The following is a 26,740-nucleotide window of genomic DNA, read 5'->3' as shown; positions in this document are numbered from 1 at the left end:
GGAGTGGAGGGAGGCTGGCAGGGTCCTAAACAGTGTCTGGCAGATGAGCATGCAGGGGTCAGAGACCTCCATCAGCCCTAAGAACTGGGTGTGGCATCAAGAGGGCTCCATGGTCAACCTGCTGTATGTGTTTGTAAGAGAGGACCCTTTTGCTTGGAAGACAAGAATGCCCTTGGCCAAGACCCAGAACGGCACACACCTCCCCTGTTACTGCTTTCCCTGCATCTTTGGCTGAGTTTGGCTACTACTGTTTGGTCTGGCTCACAGAGGTTTTGGGCCAATCGTTTTTATGAAGTTATATTTGCCTGTCTTTTTCGGACGGGGTCCAACAATAGCCAAGCAGCACATGCAACTTAGTATGGGCAGTGTGGGAGCACCAGTAGCAACTGTGTCCTCAGAATAGTTCTGGGGAGGGAGGCAGGGCTAATGGGCACCTGATAGTCCAATGTGTTTCCATGGTGATGATAGGATCTGGAGTGTCAGGTAACTGCTGGACAGCACCTGCTGAGTTTTCTGACATTGGAATTATAACAGCCTGAGAGTGGAGAGGCAAGAGGCCCGGGGGCGGTTCTCTGAGGACATGCCAACCATGCTCATGGCAACTCTGGTGGGAGGATCTGTCCTCCTCTTACAGGCTGGTCCCCAGGACAACAGAGACCCTGCAGGAGGTGGGAAGAGGAATTCCTGGGATCTCAGCTCTGTTTCTGTAAGAATCCAAGGATGTTAGATTGGGAGGCCCACAGAGCACACTGAGGCCAATTCTTTCACAAGGATTCTTCCCCTTCCAGGCGCATGCTGTGCCATTATGTTTCTGCTGAGGCAGCCCTTGAACTTAGTTCTGACAACAGGTCATCAAAGGGAGAGGCCTTAGTTTACTTTCAACTTTCTATCCTGGGATATCAGAGAGGTCTGAGGGGACACTCTTCAAAGGGAGGAATTGAGGTGATATAGGCAGCTGATGGTTTAGACTCAGTGTTATTGATTACCTGTATTAATATGGGCAAGTCACTTTGCCTCTCTGTTTCCTCATCTTAACACAAGGTGAGGTAGGTAGCACTTAACTATCAGTAGAAACTTTATGTGTTTGTTCAGTCAACAAAAATCAGGTGAGATAGCCCAAAATCAATCAGGTATCATTTAAATTACCATAAGAATTTTATGGTCCTGGGGATATTGGAAGAATAGTATTTTAACTTAGAAAATACATTTATATATCTTAGACTTTCTTTTATCCCTTTCCTGTATGAAAAAATTGAGGCCCATAGACATTAAGACACTTGCCTAGGAAGTGTGCTGGTCAAGACTGGAACCAGGTCTGCCTGTGCTCTGCCCCTCCATCTTGCTGCCTCCAACAGGGGGACCAATCAATGAGCAGTACTAAAATATCTCTCAAAATACAGCAAACTCAAGGTTATATTTCCCAGAACTCCTTTCAGGAGGCTTTGTGTGTAAGTGGAGTCATGGAGGCACCCACTCCTGGGGAACAACGGGTGTTTGTCATGTGGCCTTGGGATCTTAACCTAACTGCAGGTTTTTATTTTATCAAGTGGAATACGCACGTTTGGACTAGAGCTGAATTGCATAGGCCTAGCAGAAGCGACTAAGTGCCTCTTGTAAGGGACTGGGGAGGTTTGGGCTGGGAAAGCAAAGGCTGCCTTGCACGCAGCTCTAGAAACCAGCATCTCTCTGGTCTTGTTCTCTGTCTGTGACTGAATGGAACCCCAAAGGGCGGCTCCTTACCACCCCGTAGGCGATGATGTCTGAATACATCCTCATCTCTGGGTACACGCTGACCAGGTACCACCGGAAGGTCTTGCACTGCAGCTGCTTCCTCAGAGCCTTCCTTGCAGTAATGTCACCGATGTCGATTCCTGAGTCCTACACGGGGTGCAAACGCAGAGATGCAGCCACCACCAGGGCACGCTTCTCCCCAGTCCTCCCCAGCCAGGATTCCTGGAGACTGTCTAATGAAGGGAACTCAACTGGAACTTCCCTACAGGTACTTAACCCATAGGCATCCCCACCTGGACTATGAAACGAGTTCTCAACGTTGATGGGGACTGTCATCAAAGGCCTTTGGAATTAACAATGGCAAATCCTTACATTTTAAACTAAAACAACAACAACAACAACAAAAACCTGTAGTCTGGCTGTAGATGAAAAAAGTGGGAGGAATATAGTCTGAAAAGGGTTTTTCCTACCTCAAGAGAGAGCTGAGAGATTGAGTTGTGGGGGGAGAGGGAGGTGGAAGGAAAAGGATTAAAGATGGGATAATGCTAATTCTAATACTCTTCCTAATGGTCATCACAATGAGGCTGGTATAACAATGTGCTAGGCTCTGTTCTATATGAATCAGACATATATGTTTATACTTATTTATTAGATTTCTTTATATTTATGCATATTGTTCCATTTAAATCCATGAAGTAGCACTATCTAATCCTCATTTTACAGACAAGGAGTTAAGACAAAGAAAGGTTCAGTGACCTCTTTAGTGACTTGCCGAAGTCCCACCATTAATAAATGGAGCTGTGAGTTGCGTACTTTTAGCCTTTCCCCGTGAATCTGCGAAGGGCTGCCCTTCTGCCTCCTGAGGCCAAGTTCCAGTGAGAGAAGCAGACTCTCTCCTTAAGCTGGGGGTCTTAGCATAGACAGTGCCTGTGTCCCACACTTCCCAGGTAGGTCAGAAAGGTGGTCCCTGAGCCACCACGGTGCAGCAGCAAGGAGTGGTATTGGAGGCATGAATGTGTCCTTGAGGGACGGGGAGAGAGAAGCCCCCATGTTTCTTGTGGTCACGGCACCAAGTGGAGAGAGAGCACAGTGTCCCTGAGCCCCACACCAGCTGTTGAACAGGGCACAGAGTCGGCTGAGACAGAGCTGATGCCATAGCAGAGAATGGAGACTCAGTGACATCTCAGAGATGGCACCATGGAGCCAGGAACCTTGGCATCTCATTACACAGCAGCCCAGAGTGGAGATGGAGGAGGATGGGGACCACAGCTCTCCCACCAGCACTGCGGCCCACATGGTGGCTGTGTGAACGCTGGGTCTAGATCAGCTCAGGGGATCAGCAACTGGGGTTGGAACGACAGTGAAACTGACAGAGTTTAAGTCTGACATGTCTGAGAAAAATCACAAAGACGACTGCTGCATGTGTCTGAACATGATCCTAACAAGCTTTTGATATTAGACAATGGGGGGGGGGGGTTCCAGTGAAAACAAAATGTAAATATAAAAGAATTTCATTTATTTTTGCCCAACAGAATGCAGGTAACATAAAAATGTGAACCTGCTACAGCCTGAGGGTTTGAGACCCAGTGTCCTAGGGAGGAATTTCAGCGAAGACCTGTCTTTTGAGTACTTCTCGGTGGGTGACTGCTCTATAATTTGTCTAGTCTCCTCTCCTGACGGCTACGTGGCCTCTCTGCTGGACCCTGGCTCCCTGTGGTCAGGAGACATGTTCGGCTTATCTCTGTGCCCCTGGCCTAGACGTCACCTGAACTACACTAATGAGCCGGAGTGGAGACAGTGGTTATGAAGTGAACACAGCAACTGGCACTAAATGTAACCCCACCCCAAGGCGCCTGTGAAGTACCGACCCTTTAAACTTGTCTGTACTTTATCCTTATATCACAAAGCTATTTACTGGACCCAGGCCTCCCCGCTTCCTGCTATAATTGCCTTTATATGATGGAAAATGAACACTATGCCTCAGCTTTACAGGAACCACTAGAAGAACTTGTCTCAGGAAGGTCTCTGTGTTTTTCTAAAACGCTGGTTCCCCTGGGAAAGCTTTCTTTCTATACTCAGGACCCGGGGACAGTTCGTCTCCCTCCTTCTGATGGAATCGAAGGTGGGAGAGATATAACCGGTCAGGGGCCATCAGTACTCTGACTTCTAAGAGACTCAAGAATCAGAGCTTTCTGTGGCTTATATTTCTGGATGTCACGACCCTTTCCTCTTCCTGTTTATTAATCGACTTAAGCCTTTCCGTTTTAATGGTTCAGCACTTCTGCACCGTGTGTTTCCTGTAAATTGTGTGAAACTCTTTCAGAGCAGGGGGCAGAAATTGAGAAATAAGCAAACTTTCTCAGAGAAGTTCACCTTGGCCCTTGTTATTAGAAAAACAATGAATGTATCTTTCCTCCCTTGCTGAATACTTATTTGGTGGAATGGATTGAAGAGTGTCTCTCCACCCCAAATTTTTGTCTATCTGAACCTCTGAATGTGATCTGATTTGGAAATAGGGTCTTTGTAGATGTAATTAATTAGAGACCTTGAGATGAAATCATTCTGGATTTAGGGTGAGCCTAAATTTTTAAAAATATATATTTGTATTGATTTCAGAGAGGAAGGGAAAGGGAGAGAGAAATAGAAACACCAATGATGAGAGGGAATCACAGACTGGCTGCCTCCTGCACACCCCCTACTGGGGATCGAGCCTGCAACCCAGGCATGTGCCCTTGACTGGAATTGAACCTGGGACCCTTCAGTACACAGGCTGACGCTCAATCCACTGAGCCAAACCGGCCAGGGCTGAGCCTAAATCTTTATTAGAGAAAGGAGAGGGAGGTTTGGACACAGAGACAGAGGTAGAGATTGGAGTGATGTATCTGTAAGCCAAGGAGCACTAGGCAAGGAAGGATCCTCCCCTCCAGCCTTTGAAGGGAGCACGGCCCTGCCCACACTTCGATTTTGGGCTTCCAACCTTCCGACTGTGAGAGGATAAATTTCTGTTGTTCTAAGCCACTCTGTTGGGAGTAACTTGTTTTGGAAGCCCTAGGAAGCTAATACACTTAGCCACACACAAAGCTGTCCAGTATGCCTGCCCGTGTGTGCAGCCACACACAATTCCTTGCAGCCAACGCTAAGGAAGGGCCGTCGCCCGAGCACCATGGTGAGTCACCCCTGGCACTCAGCAGGGGCCAGTCTAGAGACCCTGAACCCCATGTAAGGAAATCTGGATGCTTTGCTGCACACTGACTTTCTGTTTATTGATAAGAAAACTGATTTTCAATTCAAGTAGAAGGAAGCGAGAGCTGGAGGCTCCTCTAGCCTTCTAAATGCTTGAGACTGGACATGGTGAGGGAGCAGGTGAGAGTCATTTCTGTTCAGTGCACAGCCTGGGAAGATTCAGCATAAAAAGCAGCAGGAGAGGATGAGTGCCCAGCAAGGGCATTTTAAAGCCGGGGTGCAAAGGCAGAAGGCAGAAGCAATAACAGCAACAAGAAGTAACACTCCTTCCATTTGCCAGGCTCTGATCAGTGTCTTTACATACGTCAACTTATTTAATTCCCAAGACAGACACTAGGCATGGTTGAAGGGTTCCAGCTCCACATTTGCAGCTGGGATGCCATAGAGGAAAGGTTAAGTAAATAGAAAACAGATTTGCTTGTGACTGAGCTAAAGGTACAGTATTGGGATGTCATCACGTTAAGGGCAGCTAGGCAAACATGGAGGCCATGCAGCATCTATACTTTCTCTTCTTTGTTTTTTACTCAACTCATCTTTTCTGAGTGCCTAGTAGGTGTTAGGTGCTGCCCTAACCACTGTGTATTCAAATAGGAGGAAGTCACAGTCTGCCAGAAAGGAGAGTCTGGAAGATCCAGACACATTAACAGACTCTCTACACACAGTGTGAGCATGGAGGGAAGAGAGAGTGCTAAGGGACAACAGCTGAAAGGCCCTTAGTCTGTCTCATGGTGTGGGGCAGCCGGGATGGCGGGAAAAGGAAGTGAGCACTCAAGGAAGGCTGCCTGGAGTAGGTGATGCTAAAGATGAGTTTGGAACCCGACTGCCCCAAACCAGCACTTGGAGAGCTTTTTATAGATTCTGGCACCTACACGGTAATCATCAGAATCTCTGAGGATGGGACCCAGAATCAGTGTTTTTTCTAAAGCTCTCCAAGTGATTCTCCAAGTTGGTCTGCAGATGTGCTTTTAGGACCAAGGGAGGAAGGGATTATGCCCAGGACCAGCAGAATCATCTGTTAACAAACATTAGCAAGGTTTTACTGAGCTCTGACCATGTGACCTGCCTTGTGCTAGGCATGGTGACACAAATGTGAAAAACACAATCTGTCCTCAGGAAGCTCATGGTCGAGGGCAGTGGTTCTCAGCCTAGGTGGACATTAGAATCCCCGAGTTTTCCAAAAAAAGGATCTCTGGTCCCTTCCCAAACCAACTAAGTCATAATCTCTGGGGCTGAAGCCCAAGTAATTTTCAAGTCCAGCCAGATCTGAGAGCCACTGGTCTATGAGAGAGAGCCCTTTATATAACAGAACAATCTTTTATAGGGTGATGATGCAATGACAGACAGCCATGCAAAAAGGAGTCTTCTCCCCGGCTAGCACTGAGTCTAAAAGGATGGAGGGGAGTCAGTAAGGGTGGAAGCTGGGCAAGGGGTTTTGAGTAGGAAATTCCAAGCAGAGAGGACAAAACTGGAAAACACACAGAGGTGAGAAACAGCATGGAATGGACAGGGAGCTACGGACAGTTCCCATAGTCCAGGCAATCTGCAGACTCCAAAACAGGGTGGGCGGGCAAAGGAGAAATCTTGAATCTGTGTCAAACACTGGAGAATCATTTAACAATTTTAAGTAGGGCATAACATTGTCACTGAGAGGTTTTGAAGACATAACTTGGGGTAGTGTGGAGAGTAGATCTGAGAGGGGTAAGACTTGAACCAGGGAATCTAGATGGAGACTGTTGCGGAGGAAGAGACAGGCCTGAACTCCTACATGAGAAGAGGCAGGAGGGAGAGGAAGGCTTGGTGATGGACTGGGAATGGGGCTTGAGAAAGAGGAGGATTAAAATAAGATACTCAGTTTCAAGCTCCTATGTCTGGGCAGACAGTGGTATCACGAGCTGAGGTAAAGAATAAGAACTGGAGCAGATTTGGGGTTGGGGAGCTGTTCTCAGTTTTGGTCAGGTTCATTCTGGAGCACCATGGGAACATCCAGGAGAAGCTGTCAGATGTAAGTCTGAAATTAACAGTAGAAGTCAGGGCTCGGGATATCAATCAGGAAGTTGTCCACAGATAGGTGGGTACAAAACCTAAGAATAGATAGGACTACCCAGAGAGATGGTGCATATGAGAGCAGGGGGCAAAGGATGGATCCCTGGGGACACTTACGCATCCAATGGAAGTAAGAGGAACCCAAAAGGAATTAGGAGCAAGTGGAGAGAGATGAAGACATTCTGAGGTGTGGGATCATGGCCCTAAGGGAGCACAGCGTTACAAGGGAAGGTGGGATCCTGTAGGTTAAAAGCTAAAATGTCCATGATGACTGTCTAAAGCAGCTTTGATGGAGTACTAGGATGTGACTTGAGAAGTGAATGGGAAGTGAACAGGTATTGACTCTGCAGAGTTTGAAAAGAGCTATAAGAGGGAGTTTGGACATAAAAGGGAACAAGGGGGTCCAGAGACAGATTTGTAGGAAACACACTGACCCCCTTTCTTTTCTGCCTAAGGCTCTATCCTGGACACTCCCACGTCTCATCTGCCTTTCTGGGATTCACCACCACTGCCTACCCACCCCTTCGCTTGGTTTGAGCTACAGCCCTGAGGAGTCACAGACAGACACTGCATTTCATCATTTTCCATTTATTTTTAACTCAGTTCTCATTGAATTTGCTATGGTTTCAATATCTGGTAGCTGCAGTTGGGGGAGATTTGTAGCTTGGGGGTACAGAGAGAAAGGGGGTAAGAGTATGAACAGGACTCCAGTCCTTTAGCAGAGCCCTTAGCAACGCCTCACTGGAGAGCTCTTTGGAGTTTCCAAGTGTTCCTAACGTCTTTCTATTAGAGGACACCCACAGCAGTGCTCAGCATGCTGCCCAGAATACTGTGATCCAACGCCCACAGCCCCAGATGGGTCCAGAAGGTACCACCGTTTCCCTAGAAACACGCCTACTGTCAGGGATGCAATCTTGGGGTTGATCCACAGGGTTGGGCACACTCTGACTGGTACTCATTGGCTTCTCATTCTTCCTTCCAAATTCTGAAATCTCACTGGTGGTGGGAGTATGCAACCCAACTCAAGTCCCTCCCCCATCATGGTGACAGTGGTGGGGGTGGGAGGCTGCCTAAAAGCTTATATCCATAACCCAACCTACTTTCTCAGTCACTCAGCCAATAGCTTATGAGAGAAATCAGGAAACAGAGCCTTCAAATGGAAACTTTAAGCAAAAATCAATCATTGCCCTGTTAGGAAGAGAGAGCTGAAGTATTATAAAGGACTCCCAAGGGAAGCCATGGCCTTGGGAGGAGAGGAGGAGGTCATGTAGTCAACAGCTCAGTCACACATAGAATGCAACATAAGCAATGATCTCCAGGCAGACAGGCTGCTAAGCAGGTTGGGATCCTGTGGCTGGCATCTGTTGGGTTCTTCCAACTCAGCAGTTCAAGGTCATTTCCATATGACACATGACAAGGCTGAATAAATTGACTAGAGAATCATTTCTTTCTTTCTTGTACTTCTTAAGTGTAGGTGACTAGAGGGATAGAGGATAGTGGCAGGCAATGATGGGGTTCTGTGAAGGTTAGAAGCAGCCTAAAAATGTCCAGAATAGTTCCCTTTTCCCCGTGAGGGTCCCTGTGGGAGTGTATCTCATCTCCATCTATGTGGCTCAATAAATCCCCAAGGCATATGGACATTCCTTATTTCTTTGATCAAAGATTTGATGGAGAACCTTGAATCTAAACCTACAGGGAGGTCAAGGTGCATTTTGTGATTTTGGTAATGGCTGGTATTTTTTTTAGGTCAGGACCATGAAGCACTGAATGTTAGGGAAGCTGAGAACCTGAGAACATCAAGTATTCTTAGAGTTACCTGGTCAAATTCTCTCATTTAAAATGAGGACACTAAGGTCTGGAGAGAAGTCCTCCATCAAGCATGCTAACCAGGGATGGGGATGGGGCTAAGTCATGGCATAGCACTGCATCATCAGCCCCCTTTCTTCAACATGTGGTATATTTTGGGGCTAAGAGTCCACTCTAGCACAGTAAACAAGACTAATTGACCCATGGGAAGAGGATTTATTCCCATGTTTGTTTGTTTTTTGTTTGTTTTTTCCCCCCACCAAGCCCCAAGAAACCCATCCCCATGGGAGCTCCCTACCTCTTGGGGTATGTTCCATGCCATGTACACATGGCTTTTAAATTCATCCATCCAGACTTCGGCCACCCTGAGGGCGTTCCTGCGAACATGGGCAGTGAGGTCCTCAGTGTAGGGCTTGTGGGCTCGCTCAATGTGGGCAATCCGAGAGCAGGGCAGGACCTCCACGCTCCCACCACACTGCCACACCTGCAGAAGACACAGAGCCACTCATCAGTGCCATGACATAAATCTGTGCCTCTAACCCAGGCCACAGGTGACTACTCAATGTGAGCTCAGACGAATCCAGCTCTCTTCACCTTGTCTCGCCAGACCACTGTCTGCAAAAGCAGCAAGCTGTACCTTATTTCTACTCCTACCCAAGGAGATTATTGGGTCATTAATTCGTGTCTTGTGTCTTCTTGCTGTGGGTTTATGTGCAAATAATTAATACACCTTCTCTCTCCATCCCATTCACTCCTTCAAAGAAAAGACATGGCATTTTGTGACCAAAGATCTGAGTTCTCCTTGCCCCAAAGGAGAAGCTAACAAAACCCTGAGAATGGTCTCTGTAGCAGTACTGACATGGAGGGACCAGCAGGGACTGCCAGCAGAGATGTCATCTTTGCAGGGACCGCATGGACCTGGACAAGGATTAGTGGTTACCACAGGGAGAGAGCAGACACCCTTCTCCTACTCCATCTTTCCTGAGTCCCGAATTCTGATAGAACCCAAGAGAGAGGGAGCTGAAAAAAAGCCCATATCAAACTTTTCAATGACCTTGGTGAGTAGGAGCTTAAACTGGATGCACTTTGACTTTAAAAAAAATTAAATATATTTTATTGATTTTTTTACAGAGAGGAAGGGAGAGGGATAGAGAGTTAGAAACATCGATGAGAGAGAAACATTGATCAGCTGCCTCCTGCACACCCCCCACTGGGGATGTGCCCACAACCAAGGTACATGCTCTTGACCGGAACCAAACCTGGGACTCCTGCCCCAGTCCACAGGCTGACGCTCTATCCACTGAGCCAAACCGGTCAGGGTGAAAAAATTTTTTAAATGACCTTGCTTTCTGAGCACTAAGGGACAGTGTTTTGGAGCTGTTGCCACAATCATTCCAGCCACTCTGAACTTGCAATGGTCCGGAACCTGCACAAGCTTTTGTGCCTTGAGGCTTCCATACATTCTGTTTGTAATTTTAGAATGCTCTCCCCACTTTTTCTCCAGCTGAAAAATATCATCTCTCAAGACCTTGGTCACATGACCCCTCTGTTGTGGGGGTCTTTGCTCAATTCTTGAGGCAGAGCCAATTGCTTCCTCCTCTGGCCCTCAAAGCTCTTGATATCACAACTTACCTGCTGATAGGCCAGCCTCTCTCCCTCTCTCTGAGTTCCTAGAGGGCAGAACCCATATCTCATTCATTTCTCATTTCTAGCGTCTAAGATAAGGCCTGGTACATAGAGGTACTTTGTAAGTACTTGTTGAATGAATAAAAGATTTATGCTTAATCAGTCAATCAATCAATCAATGTGAGATGAATCTGAAATGCCTGGTCAGAGCTGATGAATGAGGGAAAGCAATCAAGGTCTCTTGGTGGACAGCAGTGGACACTTGTCAGGTATTGTCAACTAGATGATGTGGTGGATGATGTTTACACTTACAACTTGTGCCCATCAACAACCATATGTCTTCATCTAAGATAAGGTCAGCTTTGGATTTAGCTTAATTTCCCTATGCTAGTTAGAAAGATAATTCCTCCTCTTCCATCAATCTATCTCACACCAGTTGGTCCCCCACAGGCTGTTAGAGTTGGAAGGCAATTTATTGATTTACCACTTTTTAAGCTTGTCCTGCACTTGGCATATTATTTAGGGCCAAATGAAGAGGAAATAAACATTCCCACTGAGCATCCACTATGTTCCAGGCCTGGACTCTGCTTGTGGGGAGGCAGTGTAGCATGGTGGTTATGAGTGCATGATCTGGGATCAAATCCTGGCTGTTTCTTACTACCTATATGACCTTGACTGAGTCATTGATCTCATTGTGGTTCAATTTCCTCATCTTAGGGATCATAAAAGTACCTCTCTCATGAATCTGTTGAGAAGATTAAAGTTATTATATGCAAATTGTTTAGGAGAATATCTGGCACATAATACTCAATCAATCTCAGTTATTACCATACAAATTATACAACAGAATGCCCTGTGAGGTAGTTGTTATTGCCTCTAATTCCAAGTGAAGAGACAGACTAACGGCTGTCCCTTGCCCATGACCACACAACTGGTACTGAAGACAAAAGGATCTGACACCCATCAAAGCCAGAGGAGGATCCATGCTTTGAAAGTAGTTCCCACACCCAGAGTGGTCCTGTGGATCGGGAGTGCAAGCCTCAGACTGTGCATCTTCATTTCTGTGACCTATCCATCCCAGGAATTGTGCTCATGTCCAATTCACTTGGCTTAGATTTTCCATGGAAGCCTGTTTATACTGTGAATATGTTATTGACAACACAGAGAGTCAGGGTAATTATTCTTTTTAGAACTGCAGGCTATTACTTGACATATTTCAGCAACAGAGCACAACATGATTCATAACGAAGCTCTTCTATTATGAGGCCTGTTTCTCAAAGAGTCAGTTCCTCATTCACCTAAGAGTGGGTGGTTCTCCTAGTTGTAATCAGAAGGGTGGTGGCAGCACCTCCCATCAGGCCCTTAGCCACACAGTAAAGGGAACGTGTGAACTCACTGTGGAGCTCTTGATCCTCCCAGACTCTACCCCACTGCCACTGTCCTCTTGCAGCCTAGTCTTGTCTCCTCTGGGCTCTGCAACAGCCTCCAAACGGATTCCCTCCTGCCTTCCTCCTCCAGCCTCTTCTCCATGCAGCATCCAGAGGAATCTTTGGAGGGTGTAAGCTGGACCAGAGGCCCCCTGCACCACGCCCTCCCCAGCACAGCCCCTGCCCACCCCTCCAGCCTCCTGCCTGCTTCCCCACACACTCTATGCTACAGCCATGCTGAGATGCCTTTACCTCCTCTGGAGTGCCAGGGTTTTCTCTCACCTCTGGACTTCTACACATGCAATTACCTGCCCCACCTCTACCCCACTTCCCCTGACTCTTCCTCAGGGTGTCAGTTCAACATCACATCCCTGCACCCCTTCAACTAGGTTAGCCTGTTGCTCTGTGGTCCCTGCCCTGTCTTTCCCACTTATAGCAGTCTTGCACTTGCTCTTTAATTATTTCCTTCCCTTTCAAAATGTTCTTAAGTTCTTCACCAATTGCTACTGTAGACATGTGCTAAGTGGTGCCCAGGATGGATGATGGGTTTCCAGCGGGGGATGGGTGGTGCTGCCTGCTGGGAGCAGCGCAAAGTGTCCTAAAGCACAGTGTTGGAGCCAGCGGGAACTGGGCTCCAGGGTTCAGCCTCCTCCACCTGCTGCTGTGTCACCTCTGGCAGGTGCCTCCTCCCAGGGGAAGACGGAGATGAGGCTATCTGTTAACCTTGTGCCTACCTCAATGTGAGCACTGCATGGGGTGAGGCAAGGAGGTGAGGACAGGACATCTGGGTCTATTCTAACCCAGCTGTGTGCTGGCTGAGTGGCAACTTTAGGCTCTCTAACCTCCCATTGTGAAAAGCATATGACAGTGGTCCCGCACTGGGCAGTGGGCTTGGGAAGCTCCTGTCATAATGCTGGGAACCCTGTGAGCCCTCGTCTGCATCCATTATTATTACTTTAAAACAACCATTATAACTGCTACTTGGCTCCTCCTGTGCATCCTGAACCGCGTCCAGCATGGCCAGGGGTGAACTTGAGGAGGGGCAGTGAAGGATTAAAGAAGACAGACAAGAGAATATAGTTGGGACCAGGTGGATCACTGTGCCTGGATGAGGAAACAGTGACATAGCCTGTAAGCAGAAGCTTTATTTTATAGTCAGATCACATAAAGCAAAACAAGGGCAAGATGTTTACAATGTTCTTGCGAGTTTCAAATCTGCTTCTTTCCTGTTGTTGTCATTCTCTAAACTCTATCAAGCTTTGTTTAGGCAGCACTTGCTGCACCCCGCAGCCCACATCCCTTAGCTACCTAGGACTACAAGGTTGGACTATAAGGTCAAGCTTACAACCATAGCCTTTTTGGCTATAATTGTTCTGGGAGGGCTTTGCCCTCCAAGCTGGGACTTGTATTTGGCTTTGCCACAAGTCAGTCCGAGGCTTGAACCTGTCCAGATGCTGTAGCCGCTCTCCACACATGCACCTTCAGGGAGCAGAGGACTCAACCATCTGGGTGAAGCTCACCAGACGACAGATGGGCTGCCTTCCACTGTGCTCCCCCCAGAGACTGGGAGCACTTGCTAACCCAGGGGCCATCATCACTCTCCTCTCTTCTGTGGAAGAACCTCATCTATGGAGAGGGTGAAAGCCTTTGGGTTCCCGGCAGCTTCTGGCTGTTGGAACAGAAGATGTGTGTTGGGTGTATTTACCCACCACTTCTGGAGCCTGGCTAATGATGCTGAAGTAAAGACGAGAAAGCCTGTGCTCTCCCGTCCTGGGTGATGAGTGGCTCCTACTGACAGTGGTTGAGATAGGAGATTCCCAAGTCTCACTCACAGCTGATCTCAGAACCCTCTCATGGGTGGTAGACAAAGCATAGGAAAGGAAGTCACTGGAGTTTGGACTCCATGGAGGATGATGCCAGGAAGTTTCCATAGAGGCTTGGAGGGGCAGGGGATGGGAAGTGAGAGAAGGCGCTGGACCTGGGACACACGTCACAGCTGGTGTGATATGGGAAAACCCAAACCAGATGGAGACTACAGACAGTAGGGAAGCAAGGTCACTGATGGAGGGCCAAGGTGCAGGAAAGAATGCTGGCTTAGCGCTGCAAATTCAAGGGGGCGGGGATGCCAAGAGGAGAGAGGGCAGGGGAGGTGGGTACTAAAAGGATGGCTGAGCTGAAGGTCAAGGGTCTAACCAAGAAGTCAGGTGAAGTCACAAGGCACAGGAAGCACCTGCAAGAGGCAGAACTTAATTTTCACATAAAGTGCGTGTGACCCAGGATTGTTATAAAAAGAGAGGTACATGCTAGTCTTCCTGGCACTGAGGACACCTGACAGCATGTCCACCCAAGGCTGGACCTCATGGCTTCTGGCTGGGCACTGGTCAACATGTGTCTTGACCACACCAAGTTCTCTCCTGTCTCTGTGCCTTTGCACCTGCTATTCCATCTTTCTGGAATTACTCTTCCCCTACTTGTTACCCAGCACCAATATTACCTTCTTTGACCCGTCCAGTCTAAATGAGACCCCCTTGAATACTTTTAGCTGCCCTGTCTTTTTTATTAATAACACTTATTCATAATACTTCCATTTATTTATTTGTTCTGTCAATGTGTCCCCCTCTCCGCTCTCCCTCTCCTCGCTAGACTATAAGCTCAAGGAAGACAAGGGTCACATTGTATACACCAGGCATCTAATATATATGCAATATCTGTTATTTGAATGAGTGATTCCAGCAATCCAAGAGCCCTGGGCTTTAACTATAATAGATAGGTGGTTTTAAGTCACTCAGTGAGATCCCCTAATAAAGGTGATAAACATAAAAGGCGATAAACATTTACTGAACACAATGACTTCCTTCAAACCCAGGGCGGTTTTTCAGCAAAGTCTTGACATTTAAGTGCGTACTGCTGCAACCGAAAAGACTTACTCTGGCTGCAGAGCTTAAATTAACATCGTAAAACCTGGGAAGTCATCAAATGAGCATGGGCTATAGCAGGCGGCTCCTTCTTGTGGAACCTGAACTCCCTACAGAAGGCCCCCAACCTGGCCAATGCCTGCTTTCGCCCTCAGAGTAGCTTCTGGGCCCCAGTTGTGACCAAGAACCCAAAGCAAGTCCCACTCACCACCAGCCCTAGTGCTGGGAAGATTGTGAGATTGTTTCTGAAAAGGCTGGAAGAGGGTTTAAATCCTGCCTCTACCGCCCATTAGCCTTTGATTCGGATGTCAGTTGCCTTTTTATGGAGAATAATGAGAATCTGGGAGGTTTAAAAGAGATGCTGTATGAAAAGCTCCCACTAGCAAAGATAGGCGCATAGAGGGTTCCTAGGGCAGGCACAGTCCTTTCCCTCCCCAGGGCTGGCAGCTGCTGGCACAAGGTCAGGGTCACAAGCCTGAGTTTATGTTTGCCACTTTCCCCTTCCATGCCTCAGGGTCTCCCAGCTGTCCAGTGGAGAGCTGGACTCAGTAATGTCTTAGATCCTTTCTACTTCTTTATTTCTACCATTTAATGTGTCTTTATTGATTTTTAGAGAGAGAGGAAGGGAGACAGAAACATTAATGAGAGAGAAACACCATTGATTGGATGCCTCCTGCACACCTCCATTGGGGATCGAGCCCGCAATCCGGGCATGTGCCCTGACTGGGAATCGAAAAGTGACCTCTTGGTTGATGGGTCAACTCTCAACCAGTGAGCCACATTGGCTGGGCTTTTCTACTTTCATTGTGTGATTGTAAGTTTTCTTGCCAGTACCTCAAATGATGTCCGTATCTGAGACACAACCGGCAGAGCTGTAACTGGGATTTGTAAACTGGGAGACACTGGAGACAATGCAACAGGACACACTGTGACCATCTCTCCTCCTCAGAGACCCGTGCTCACTGTAGTCTGTGGCAGGGACAGATTTACCACTCCTGTGTTAAATCATTGTGCTTATTAATGTCCTTCTGAAGCACTGTGTTGAGAAGAATTTGAGCTCCCCCCCAACCCAGGGCTCAGTGGAAAAGCCTGCCATAATTTATTAGTAACGTTTATTGTGGGTAAGGGGTTGGGGGTGGGGGGGCGGTGACACCTGAGCCTTGTACTTTGTAGCCACGGTTCACAGCTCAAGATCACAAGTCCTTTCCAGCTTTTATCTCCTTAGGACTTGCAATGAGCTCTTTGCTCTTGGCAAAATGTTCCCACTGTTCCCTTAGCCCAGAAAGCCTCTTTCTTGCTCCCCATCCATCCGAAGCCAGCCTGGCCCCATTCCTCCAAACTCCCGAAACACGATTTGTACCACTCATGTGGTCTGCATTTCTTGGCTCATGTTGGTAATTATCTTTTTATGTGTAGCTGTTTCACCTAACTTGGCTGTGAAATGCTGAGACAAGAGTAGAAAGCCAAACCAGGCAGGCTAAGGGAGAAAGATGAGGAGGATGGAGGCTGAAGCTGAGGCCTGACAATCGCTGGCAGACCACAGTGATCCACAGAGTGGCTGTGGGTCAGACATGCGACAAAGACATCGAGCTGGGCTGGGCAGAGTGCTCCTTCAGTTCTATGTCACAGGCACCCCACTCATTGCACCCCGGTCCTGGCCCTGCATGGGAATAGGATGGGAGAGAGGCCCAGCCAGTGTGGCTAAGTGGTTGAGCGTCAACCTATGAACCAGGAGGTCGCAGTTTGATTTCCCAGCCGGGGCACATACCCGGGTTGCTGCTCGATCCCCAGTAGGGACTGTGGAGGAGGCAGCCAATCAGTGATTCTCATCATTGCTGTTTTATCTCTCTATCCCTCTCCCTTCCTCTCTGAAATCAATGAAAATATATTTTTTAAAAAGGAAAGGGAAAGGGTTCAAATCTGAGCAAGGCTAAGATAAAAGCAGGGGCTGTCAGCAAGCTGGGTCAAGGGTAGGAGGTAGAGGAGGAGCTGGGGTGGGGATGATGTAAGACGAGGAGTCAACTTCCTCCCCAAATGCATCTCATTCCCGCGCTTGCAACCTTTAGTCTCCAGAGAAAGATCCTTCACGTGATTTGCAAGATCTCTGAGATCTGGGCCCTCGTATTCACTGCAGCTTCATCCTTTACTCCATACTGTCCAGTTTCACCACCTTCTCTTAGTTCCTAGGGCTGACCTTGTTCTTGGCTTTCTCCCCACCCACCCCATGCCATTCCCTTTATTGGATTTCTCTCCCATACCACCACCACCACCACCACCTACATTTATCTGCTAATTCCTACCTACTTTCCCTACTGTCCTAAATTTGGCTAAATGCCTCTGCTATGTATTCCCATAGCACCCATACTTCTCCTTGCACAGAACTTATGATCACTGTGTGTGTGTGTGTGTGTGTGTGTGTGTGTAAAATGTATACATACAGTTAACGACACATAATACAGGAGACAACTTTTTCCTTACCACCTGCTTAAGAAACAGTACATTGGCAAGAACTTAGAAATCTCTGTGCGCCCCTCCTTACCTCCTGAGGTAATCCATTATCCTGAAATTTGTTAATAATTTCCTTGCCACCAACCTAAACTACCTGTTTAGCTTTCATTTTGGCTGTTTTTGAATGCTATGTGAATGGAAGCATACTGTTTGCATTCTGCAACTTGCTTCTTGCTTCACTTCTTTTCACCACCACCGTGTTCCATTGTATAAATACACAGCAGTTTGTTTAGGCATTCTCCTGTTGGCGGCAGGCTGGCTGTTTCCGGTATGATGAATAGCGCTCCTTGGAACAATCTTACACGCGTCTCTTGGTGCCCAAGAGCGGGAGCCTCAGTGTGTTTACGCTACAGAGGGACTTTTGAGGCACAGGTTACACACACAGTCAACTTGCCTAGGAAAAGCGAAACTCTTCCAAAGTCAGTCCCCAAGTTCCACTCCCACCAGCACAGATGAGCACTCATGTTGCTTCACAATCGCGCCAAAACTTGGCATTGTCCAACATTTTCATTTTTGCCAACCCAATGGATATGAGATTCATTCTCACTGTAGTTTTAATTTGCAACTCCCTGACTACTAGTGAGATAGAGCTTTTCTTTCTCCTGTTTATGGGTCCGCAACACCCGCCAATAGAGGAGGCCCTGGCCCCCTTGCTCTCATTAAGGACCCTCCAGTGCCTAAACAGGATCTGGCTCATGACAGACACTTACTGCATGAATGAAAGACGGACTGGGCTTTAGTTCTGAATTATCCCCACTGCACTTTGCTTGGTGCTCTCCCAGGATTCCAAGGGTAGACATTTTGTTATTTTAAAGTATAAAGACACATTTTTAAAGTCTGACAATGCTTATTCTCTTATCAGGCTCCACTGAAAAGCACTCCCTGGGGATACAGCTTCCGCCCTCCTCTTACAATAGACACTATTGAAGAGTCTCTGGACAGACCACTGCTTGGGGAAACTGCGGTGCTTTTTCTTGGAAGGTGTCTCTGATGGAGTCTGGTTTTGAATCGACCCTAAGAAGCACCCAAAGCAGCTTCCCTATTTGAAAGGGATTCTTCATAACTATTAGAAGGCGGCAGGGGAAGTCACCTGGCAGAATTCCAAGGAGGGACCAGCTGGGCTGGAATGTCTGGACGCTTTTCCTGAAGAAAAGGTTAAAAGGCAGTTTTATAGGGACTGGAGCTTTGTTGAAATAGCTGCTTACCTACAGGAAACCCAGGGGCAGCGATGGCACCAAGCTCAGCACACTAGCCCATCATGTACAGAGGATCCAGCTCTTCCTCGGACCCTAATGCTCTGACTATAAAGACTGGGGCTGTGGGAGTTCACTTCCTCATGGGAGAGTTCATGAAGATCTCTTGGCAAACGTGGTCATTGAGCTTGGAAGGCATCCTTTCATGGTTCCAACCAAGGAGAGTTTATTCATGATGATCTCAAATCTCCTACCAGCCAACAGGCCTTATTAATACTGTCTAAAGTCAGGCTAAGTTGAACTCAAGACAAAAATGAAGAAAAGAAAGAAGTCAGGCCGGAACATACTGGGGTTAGAGAAGCAGAGACAGGAGAAGTGTGGTCTACAAGGGTATGGCAGACTCCTGTCATTCACTAATACCTGCATGCTCCTCTACATCTTCCAGACTCCCTGCGGTCATGAGGGACCATGTGAGCAGCTCAGGCCAATGGAATGAGAGAGGAAATGACAGCTGTCACTTCCTGGCCAAGGTGGGTAAGTATCTAGTGTGGGAAACCCGTAAGAAATTCTATTCCTTTCCCTCCCAATCTCCTGGATGTTTAAGCCAGGATGACCTTGAAGTTCAAAGATAGGGAACCCACAAAGGAAGCAACCTGAGTCCCTGGGTCACCACTTGGAAAATAGCTGCCCAAGGGACTGTGATGTGAGCAGGAAATGAACTTGTCCTAGGTTAAGCCTCTGGGGTTTGGGGGCTGCTACTGCAGCCTGTGATCATTTCCCTGATTATTTCAATCTGCCAGTGTGCAAAGAGCCAAGGTGACCAGAGGGGTCTGGGCTTGGGCCCTGTAGCACTGGTACCAGGGATTCAGTCTATTGGGTGGGACTTTGTGGCAGAAGGTTCCAGGCCTGAGAAGAGATGGTCCAGAAAGTGACAGCTCCCCAAATCCAGGTGATGAGTCAGTTCAGAGCAGGACCTCCTAGAGGCTGAAGATTTAGCGGGCAATCAGAGAGTAGAATTAGTCCCAAGGGATGAGAGAGGAAGCTGCCAGGGGTAGGAGGGTGTTAGGACTCGAGTAGAACAGGCTGCAGGTTAGAGTCTGGTTCCAGTCCAGAACGAGGGCAGAGGTCAGAAGACCCGGAAGAAGTCAGCAGGGAGGAAAAGAAAAGGCCATGGCTTGGAGGTCAGCATGGCTAGGGGTTCCTCAGGTAGCCATAGACAGAAGCCCTATGGCAGCTCCATCATCTCAGAATGAGCCAGGGAGGTAGGGAAGGCTGGCTAGGGGGTCCAGGCAAAACTGTAGCAGCCCCAAGAGGCAGAAGTATTGGCCAAATTCCAAATCAGGGTCCCATTGACCCATGTGCAGTTCATTCTTATCATGTATTTGTTTGGAACTAGGCTCTCTGACCCCTTGACTATCACTGGTGCTACCAGAGAATGATAATGAGCTTGAATATAACAGGGACTTGGGGAGCAATTTTCTGAAATCCAAATAAAACCCTTCCCATCCCTCATCTGAGAGTCTTTTCCATTTCCTTGGGATTGTTCAGAGCCCTCTCTGGCGAGTTAAGTCCCTTTGAATTGCCGAGAGCGCCTTCTTTGTGGCTGTATTCAGAAAAGCTCGCTCTATCCAGCTGCTATTCAGATCTGGTCCCCTGGACTATGTTTAATTTATACTTTTCTATACGCAGATGAACCACTTACTCATTTAAAGTGTTTCCTCTTTATGTCTTTAATCAGTGGCTGTTTCTTTATTCTCTCAGAAGTTTAATCTAATCAGAAACAAATCCCACACATATCAATGGCTCATTAGCATGTCCCAATCAAATTCAAATGGGCTGCCCATATCAGATGCCCCCTCAAAAGTGTGACACTGGCTCACCATAGTTCAGGGGGGTCTTTTTTGAAATGCAGGAAAACCAAGAATCACTGTTCTGTCACCCCAGCACAGTGGGGCCAGGTAACTCAGGTGTCACTAAGCCGGCACAGGTGAGGAACTGTGGCAGTCTGGCAGACCCTGGTGCAGACATTAGGGGAAGCTATGTGTCTGACCCAAGCATTACCCCCACCTTCGGCTCCATGGGATCTTCGAGGTTATCATTCAGATGATAAAAATGAATCTGAGATGCTGAGCGTCCTCTCACTCAGAAATTATATTTGTTCTATGGAGCTTTCCTCTTACTCCATTGGAATTCAGATTAAGAAAGCTGGTGTACGGGGTCCTTGCTAAAAGAGATTTGCCCTTTTTATACACATCAGAATGAATTTTCAGCTTGGGTATCATCTCTGAAAGGCACTTATAGAAAACTCACATTAAAAAATGGAGTTACAAAAGAGATCAGCACTGCAGTATCGTAGAACTATATGGGACCTGACTTCACCTCCCATCCTTTCCTGGGTGAGGAAACTGAGGTTCAAGGTCAGATGCTAATTTAGAAGGAGAGTAGAAAATGCCTCCAAGACCTCTGCTCCTTGGAAAATAGAAGGTCATTGTGGTTACAAGCACAGGCTTTGGGGTTCAACAGTCTTGGTATCAAAGCTCACATTTCCCATTTGCTGGGTTGGTGACTTTAGGCAACTCATTTCACCTTCTAACATACAGTTTCCTTGTCTGTGAAATGGAGACAAAAATGACACATTGCAAAAATAGATGTTTTGATAATTCAATGAGGTAATGCATGCAGGAGGTTTATTTCAACACCCAGTACAAGTTTAAAACCCACTAAGTATTGGATAAAATTATTAACACTGTAAGATTCCATTAATGGTAAGATTCACCATTGCTATAATAAGAGCTTTTAGGCAGGGGGAAATACTACCTTCCTCTGAGCTGAAGATTTATATATCCAACTGCCTACACATCACCCTCCCTGTATGTCTCTCAGGCACCATAAACTTACCTTGTCCACAACCAAGTTCTTTATTTCCTTCCCTGCCTCCCCATCTGTCCTTTAGTCTTCCCCTCATCCACCTAATAGCCCAAGCCTGAAACCTACATAAATAATGTAATTCATCCATAATTATGTCATCTACCTCTCCCTCCACATCCAATTACATCAGCAAATGCAGTCAGTTCTACCTCCTAAATATAGCTAATTTAATCACATCTCTCAATCTGCACAGCCAACATCCTGGTCCAAGTGCTATTATTTTTGTGTGGACAACTCTATCAACAGCCTCCTAACAAGTCTCTTTTCTTCAACCCTGTTGACCTTCAATCCATCTTCTAAAATTATAAATCAGATCATGTCCTTTCTCTGCTTTAATTCAAGTCGACAATTATTTATCAAGCACTTACTATGTGCCAGGCACTGTTGTATGAGATAGGAATTTCGTCACAGAACAAAATATACAAAATTCCTGACTTTCCGGAACTTACATTCTATGTTTTCCATTGTAGTACTTGCTATGGACTAAATTGTGTCCCCCTCCAATTCACATGTCAAAGCCCTAACCCTCAGGTGACTGTACTGGAGAAAGAAAGTTTAAAAAGGTGATTAAGGTTAAAGGAGGGTATAGGGTGAGGCCTTGATCAGGTAGAACTGGCCTCCTTATAAGAAAAGAAAGAGACACTAGAGGGTTCTCTCTGCCATTTAAGGACACAGCGAGAAGGTGGCAGGTGGTCTGAAAGTCAGGAAGAGGACTCTCACCAGAACCCGACCACACTGGCATCTTTCTTAAATTTTTTTTATTGATTAAGGTATTACATATGTGTCCTTATCCCTCTTTGTCCCCCCCCCACTCATGCCCTCACCCCCCTGTTGTTTATGTCCATTGGTTAGGCACACTGGCATCTTGATCTCAGACTTCTCGCCTCCAGAACTGTGAGAAAGTAAATTCTTAGTGCTTAAGCCACCTAGTCTGTGGTATGCTGTTATGGCAGCTCGAGTTATCCAATACAGCACTTATTGCAATTTTTAACTATATATTTATTTTTTTACCCCCTTTTATCAGCTGTCTTATTATACCAGTAGCTCCTCCAAGGGGAAAGGGATGTGTTTACTTTTTAAACATTATATGCCCATGTTAAACATTGTATACCCAATGCCACATATGGTAGGCACCTAACAAATAATGTCAAGTGAATGAACTGCATTAAATGGGCACATAAAATTATAAGTCGTGTGACCATATGTTCTGGTTTGCCCATGACAACACTGGTTTATACCTGTCGTTCCAGTATAATTATTATAAGTACCGCGCGCTAACCGATTGCGCCACTGGAGCTCCTCCAGTATAATTATTAATAGAAACCCCTTTCACTCTCAAAAGTGTTCTGGTTTGGATAATAAATTGTAATTTATTTATATATTTACTATTTATGAAGATATGCCAAATGTATGTCAAATCTGATTTCAGAAACATTAAAATTCAAAATAAGTATCTGTCTTGAAATCACAATATTACCACTATTTTCTCCCTCCTACTCCATGACTCCTTTACATGGCTGCAGTGAAAACTAAGCAAGTCATTAGGCCCCTCACGCCCTGGTGAGCAGGATCTGAAGCAGACGTAAAGAATAAAGTGGGGCACTCCACCACTGCTGGGCGGTGCCCCAAGGAGGGAAAGGGACCAGGGACCTGTCCCTTGGATTGTCCAAAACTAGACAGGCATCAAACACACACACACACACACACACACACACACACACACACACACACAGAGAGAGAGAGAGAGAGAGAGAGAGAGAGAGAACCTAAAGGAGTAAATATTGTTCCCTGGGGTAGTTCAGCAGGAGTTAACTCTTTATTTCCATGACTCACTTTATATTCAGGTAAGCCTTGCTCAACAGAAAAACTTGTGTGTAGGGATCATTTCTGTAAACCATCACTGACAAGCACTGGAAAACTTTCCTCCTATGGATCCCTCCCCTTGCATGGCTTTACAAAGCAAAGAGCGTGTGTAATGGGAATAAATGTTTCTGTCTCCCCCGTCTGCAATTTCAGATATATGAATATCAGGTCTTGTCAAAAGAAAACCAGTGTCTGAATGATGATGAGAATGACAATGACAATGATGATAAAACAGGAGGAGGAAAAAGAGGTGGGGGGTGGGGAGAAGAAAGAGAAGCCCCGGCTCAGTTTCTGTCTGTCATTTTGAGCAGCTAATTCTGGCCTTGCCTGGTGGTCCTTCCTTGGAAAACTAGAACCACCATGTAATGGTAGCAAAAACCTACCTTTCAGGGCATGATACAAAACAGTAGGCAGACTCAATTAAAGAAAAACAAACACGGAAAAGAAAAGGAGAGAGAGAGAGAGAATGACCCGCCAGAGCTTTAACAAACATTGCTGACTCCCATGTTCATTTATTAATTTATTTGCTTATTTTTGCTTTTTCCCCCAAATAAGGAAATTAAACTTAGATACATTACTTTTATCTAATTTACAGTCTATAGTCAAATTTCATTCATTGTCCCAATAATGGCCTTTATTGCCATTTCCCCCCCTTGGTCCCAATTTTTTAAGGAAATAAAAATTTCCTTCAGTCTGAGTCTCAAAACTCTTTATTATTAACTCTCCCATGCAGTTTATTAAAGTTCCTTCTCGTATGGCTCCCTCATTGAACACAATTTAAAAACCTCGATTGTGGAGCCCCTTCCAGAGAAAACTTGTCCATGGTGTGCTCCCTCTTCTGCTCCCCGCCACTCTAGCGAGTTGCTTCATTTTGTACTTTTTAATTGCTGTGTTCTTCAGGGACTAATTTTGCACTTATCTTTACTCACCATAAAACTTTTACAACGTGCTGTAAAGCTGCTCTGTTTGGAGGCTGGTTGGTGATTGTGGAGAGTGTGCAGGAGATAATGTGTTATGGCGGAGACGCCTTCCTCCCACGCTCTCAGGTGCCTTTGCTGCCGGGCATGGCAGACTGGTTGGTTCCTGGCTGCTTGGGGCACCAAGCTTCCCTCATACATGGAGATCACAAGCAGGAAAGTCCCCCAAATCCCAGAGGTTTAGGCCTCATGGGCCCCAAGTTGCTCAGAGCTCAAGGGACCAGGGAATTTCAGGCCCATGGTCCTAGGAGGCCACACCTAATGGCTCACATTCTAAGAGAGCAGGGCCAACTACAGCTGACCAACTAGAAGGACACTAAAATCTCAACCACTCTCTCAAGGTCAAATCCCTACTTTCCCATGGCCCTGTAAGCAGGCACGGAGTCACCATTTTCAGTGACTCCCTTTCCCTCCATTCATGGTCAGATAAACTCTCTAAACTCAGCCTCCTTTCAATCCCTCGCCACTCCCTGCCTGGCCCCGTGAGTCTGTCTGAAGTCACCAGCTGTTGACTCCACCTCTGCCTTCAAAGGGCTTCTCCCGGCTGTGTTGGCATGCCCTTTCTCACTCACACTCTCATAGCACAGGGTGGGGATATAGAGGTTTTGTCACCAGACAGACCTGTGTTCAAAGCCACGCTCCACCACTCTTTTCCTGTGCAACCTGGGCAAGTGGTCCGATCTCTCTGAGCCTCGGTGTTTGTATCTGTAAAGTGAGGATAATAATTCTAGCCTTTGGAGGAGGAAATGACATACAGCATAAAACTCACTAGAATGTAAGCTCTCTGAAGGCACAGCCTAGACTCCTGTTCATCACTGCACACCCAGTGCTCAGCACTGTACCCGGCATTAAATAAATAAATTCACTGAGCAAAAATGTTTGCTGAACGGTAGCTCTTATCATTACTATTCATCTTAGCATGGTTATTGTACTCCTGAAATGCTGCCTTCCCCGGATATCTGTGATTTTCCAGCAATCTAGCTCTTACCTCCCCAGCCAATTCTTCCCCATAATCTGGGCACCACTCTGCCCCTGTTCTCCATTTCCTATGCCCACACTCAATTCTAAAGTCTCTTCTCAGTTCAAACTTTCATCCTCACTGGGCTCCTCCCTCCTCTTACCTCCAATGGGCACACAGAGGGCACCTGCTCCCCTCGTCTCACATCTGAGTCTGCTCTTTACCTTCAGTTATGTATTTCTGACTTCCTGTTGAAGTCATGATCCAGATACTACATTGCTCTGTATCCTAATGCCAAGTTCACAGCACAAGCAGCATAATAAATGTTCACTTTAGGAGTGAATAGATAGATGAATAATGCACGCTTTTGATTATTTCCAAAATAATTTCCAAATTGCTGTTTTTAATATCAAACTCGCTCTCCATTTCCCCCTGCTCCCTAAACAAGTCTCTACCCCAAATACCCCTTTCTTAGCCAATGGCACCCCCAAATCTCCCATCATCTGGACTTGAAATTTCAATGCCGTCTTTGTCGGGCCTTTAATAGCTCATTTATAAGGAGCAGGAAAGGCTAGGTCTTGACCTTCAGTGATAACTGAAACCATTATTAATTAATATGCAACACAATGCTAAGGGAACATGTGGACGATGCATCAGCTAAAGCTTTGAGTCACCGGGAAATTTCCCTTAGAAAGCATAAAAGCCCACAAACTTGAAAACTGTGCTGAAGTCCTTGGCCTCAGAAGACTTCATAGAGGAACACTTATTCTATTGCACAGTTGTCAGCCTTCTGAAGGTTTCACCCCATGACAGCGGCTGAAGGACAATGCGGGAGCAGATGCCAATTCATGATAAAATGATACAAAACAGTGGCAGGGCTCACTGTCTTCACCCATACAACACACTCACACAACACACACACACACACACACACACACACACACACACACACACACGGATGTGTTATTCCTCCAGCTAGCTTAGACTAACCCTAACATTTAGAAGCTACCAAAGACTAAAATCCGATGTAAGGGGTTTAATTTTCTCTGTCTTTGGGAACGGGAGGTAGAGAACCTGCTTGTGGCCTTTCTATGAGATGTTGCATCTGATGGTTTCCTGAGACCCTCTCAGCTGAGCAGGGATGCCAGTGCCCACACCCCATCTCTTCCTCCTCAAGTGTCTCTGACTGTGCTGGCAGAGAACAGCTGATTTACCTGAAACAGCGATAGCCAGTGTTTTTAATCATCTTCCTCAGCCATGATGCTAGCAGTGAGCTGGGATTACTGAAACCTCCAAGTCCAAGGTCACAGCAGGCTAGATACGCACATATTAACCTGCCTGAACCTTTTTTACTGGTAATTTCAGCAAAGTCTCTAGCCCTTCAGCCCTAGATATATTTTGTAAAAAGTCTCAAATCATGGTGATGCCTGTTCTAGGCAGTTGCTACAGACCTGATGGGCTTCCTTTCCTCCTCTGTGTCTGTGGCCCCTGAACCCAGGGTTCTGACTTTCTGTTTGTTCTG

General features: G+C 46.6%; 1 protein-coding gene across 3 annotated transcripts in view; it reads right to left on the bottom strand.

Annotated features, from left to right (window-relative positions):
- Positions 1-26,740, bottom strand: part of GALNT18 (polypeptide N-acetylgalactosaminyltransferase 18) — a 288,108-nt gene that overhangs the window by 38,850 nt on the left and 222,518 nt on the right. For 2 of the 3 annotated variants that reach the window (XM_006089610.3, XM_023754535.1), the window contains exons 7-8: positions 9,122-9,307; positions 1,741-1,878 (exon numbers count right to left, since the gene is read on the bottom strand). In XM_006089610.3, the coding sequence (XP_006089672.1) occupies positions 1,741-1,878; positions 9,122-9,307 (324 nt within the window). The remainder of the gene's footprint in view (positions 1-1,740; positions 1,879-9,121; positions 9,308-26,740) is intronic. The other variant, XM_014456606.2, reaches the window with a different exon arrangement.

The sequence above is a fragment of the Myotis lucifugus genome, unplaced genomic scaffold (genome assembly GCF_000147115.1).
Source record: "Myotis lucifugus unplaced genomic scaffold, Myoluc2.0 scaffold_61, whole genome shotgun sequence".
Classification (NCBI taxonomy): domain Eukaryota; kingdom Metazoa; phylum Chordata; class Mammalia; order Chiroptera; family Vespertilionidae; genus Myotis; species Myotis lucifugus.
The sequence above is the reverse complement of the archived record's forward strand: the minus strand, read 5'-3'. Positions and strand labels throughout refer to the sequence as shown.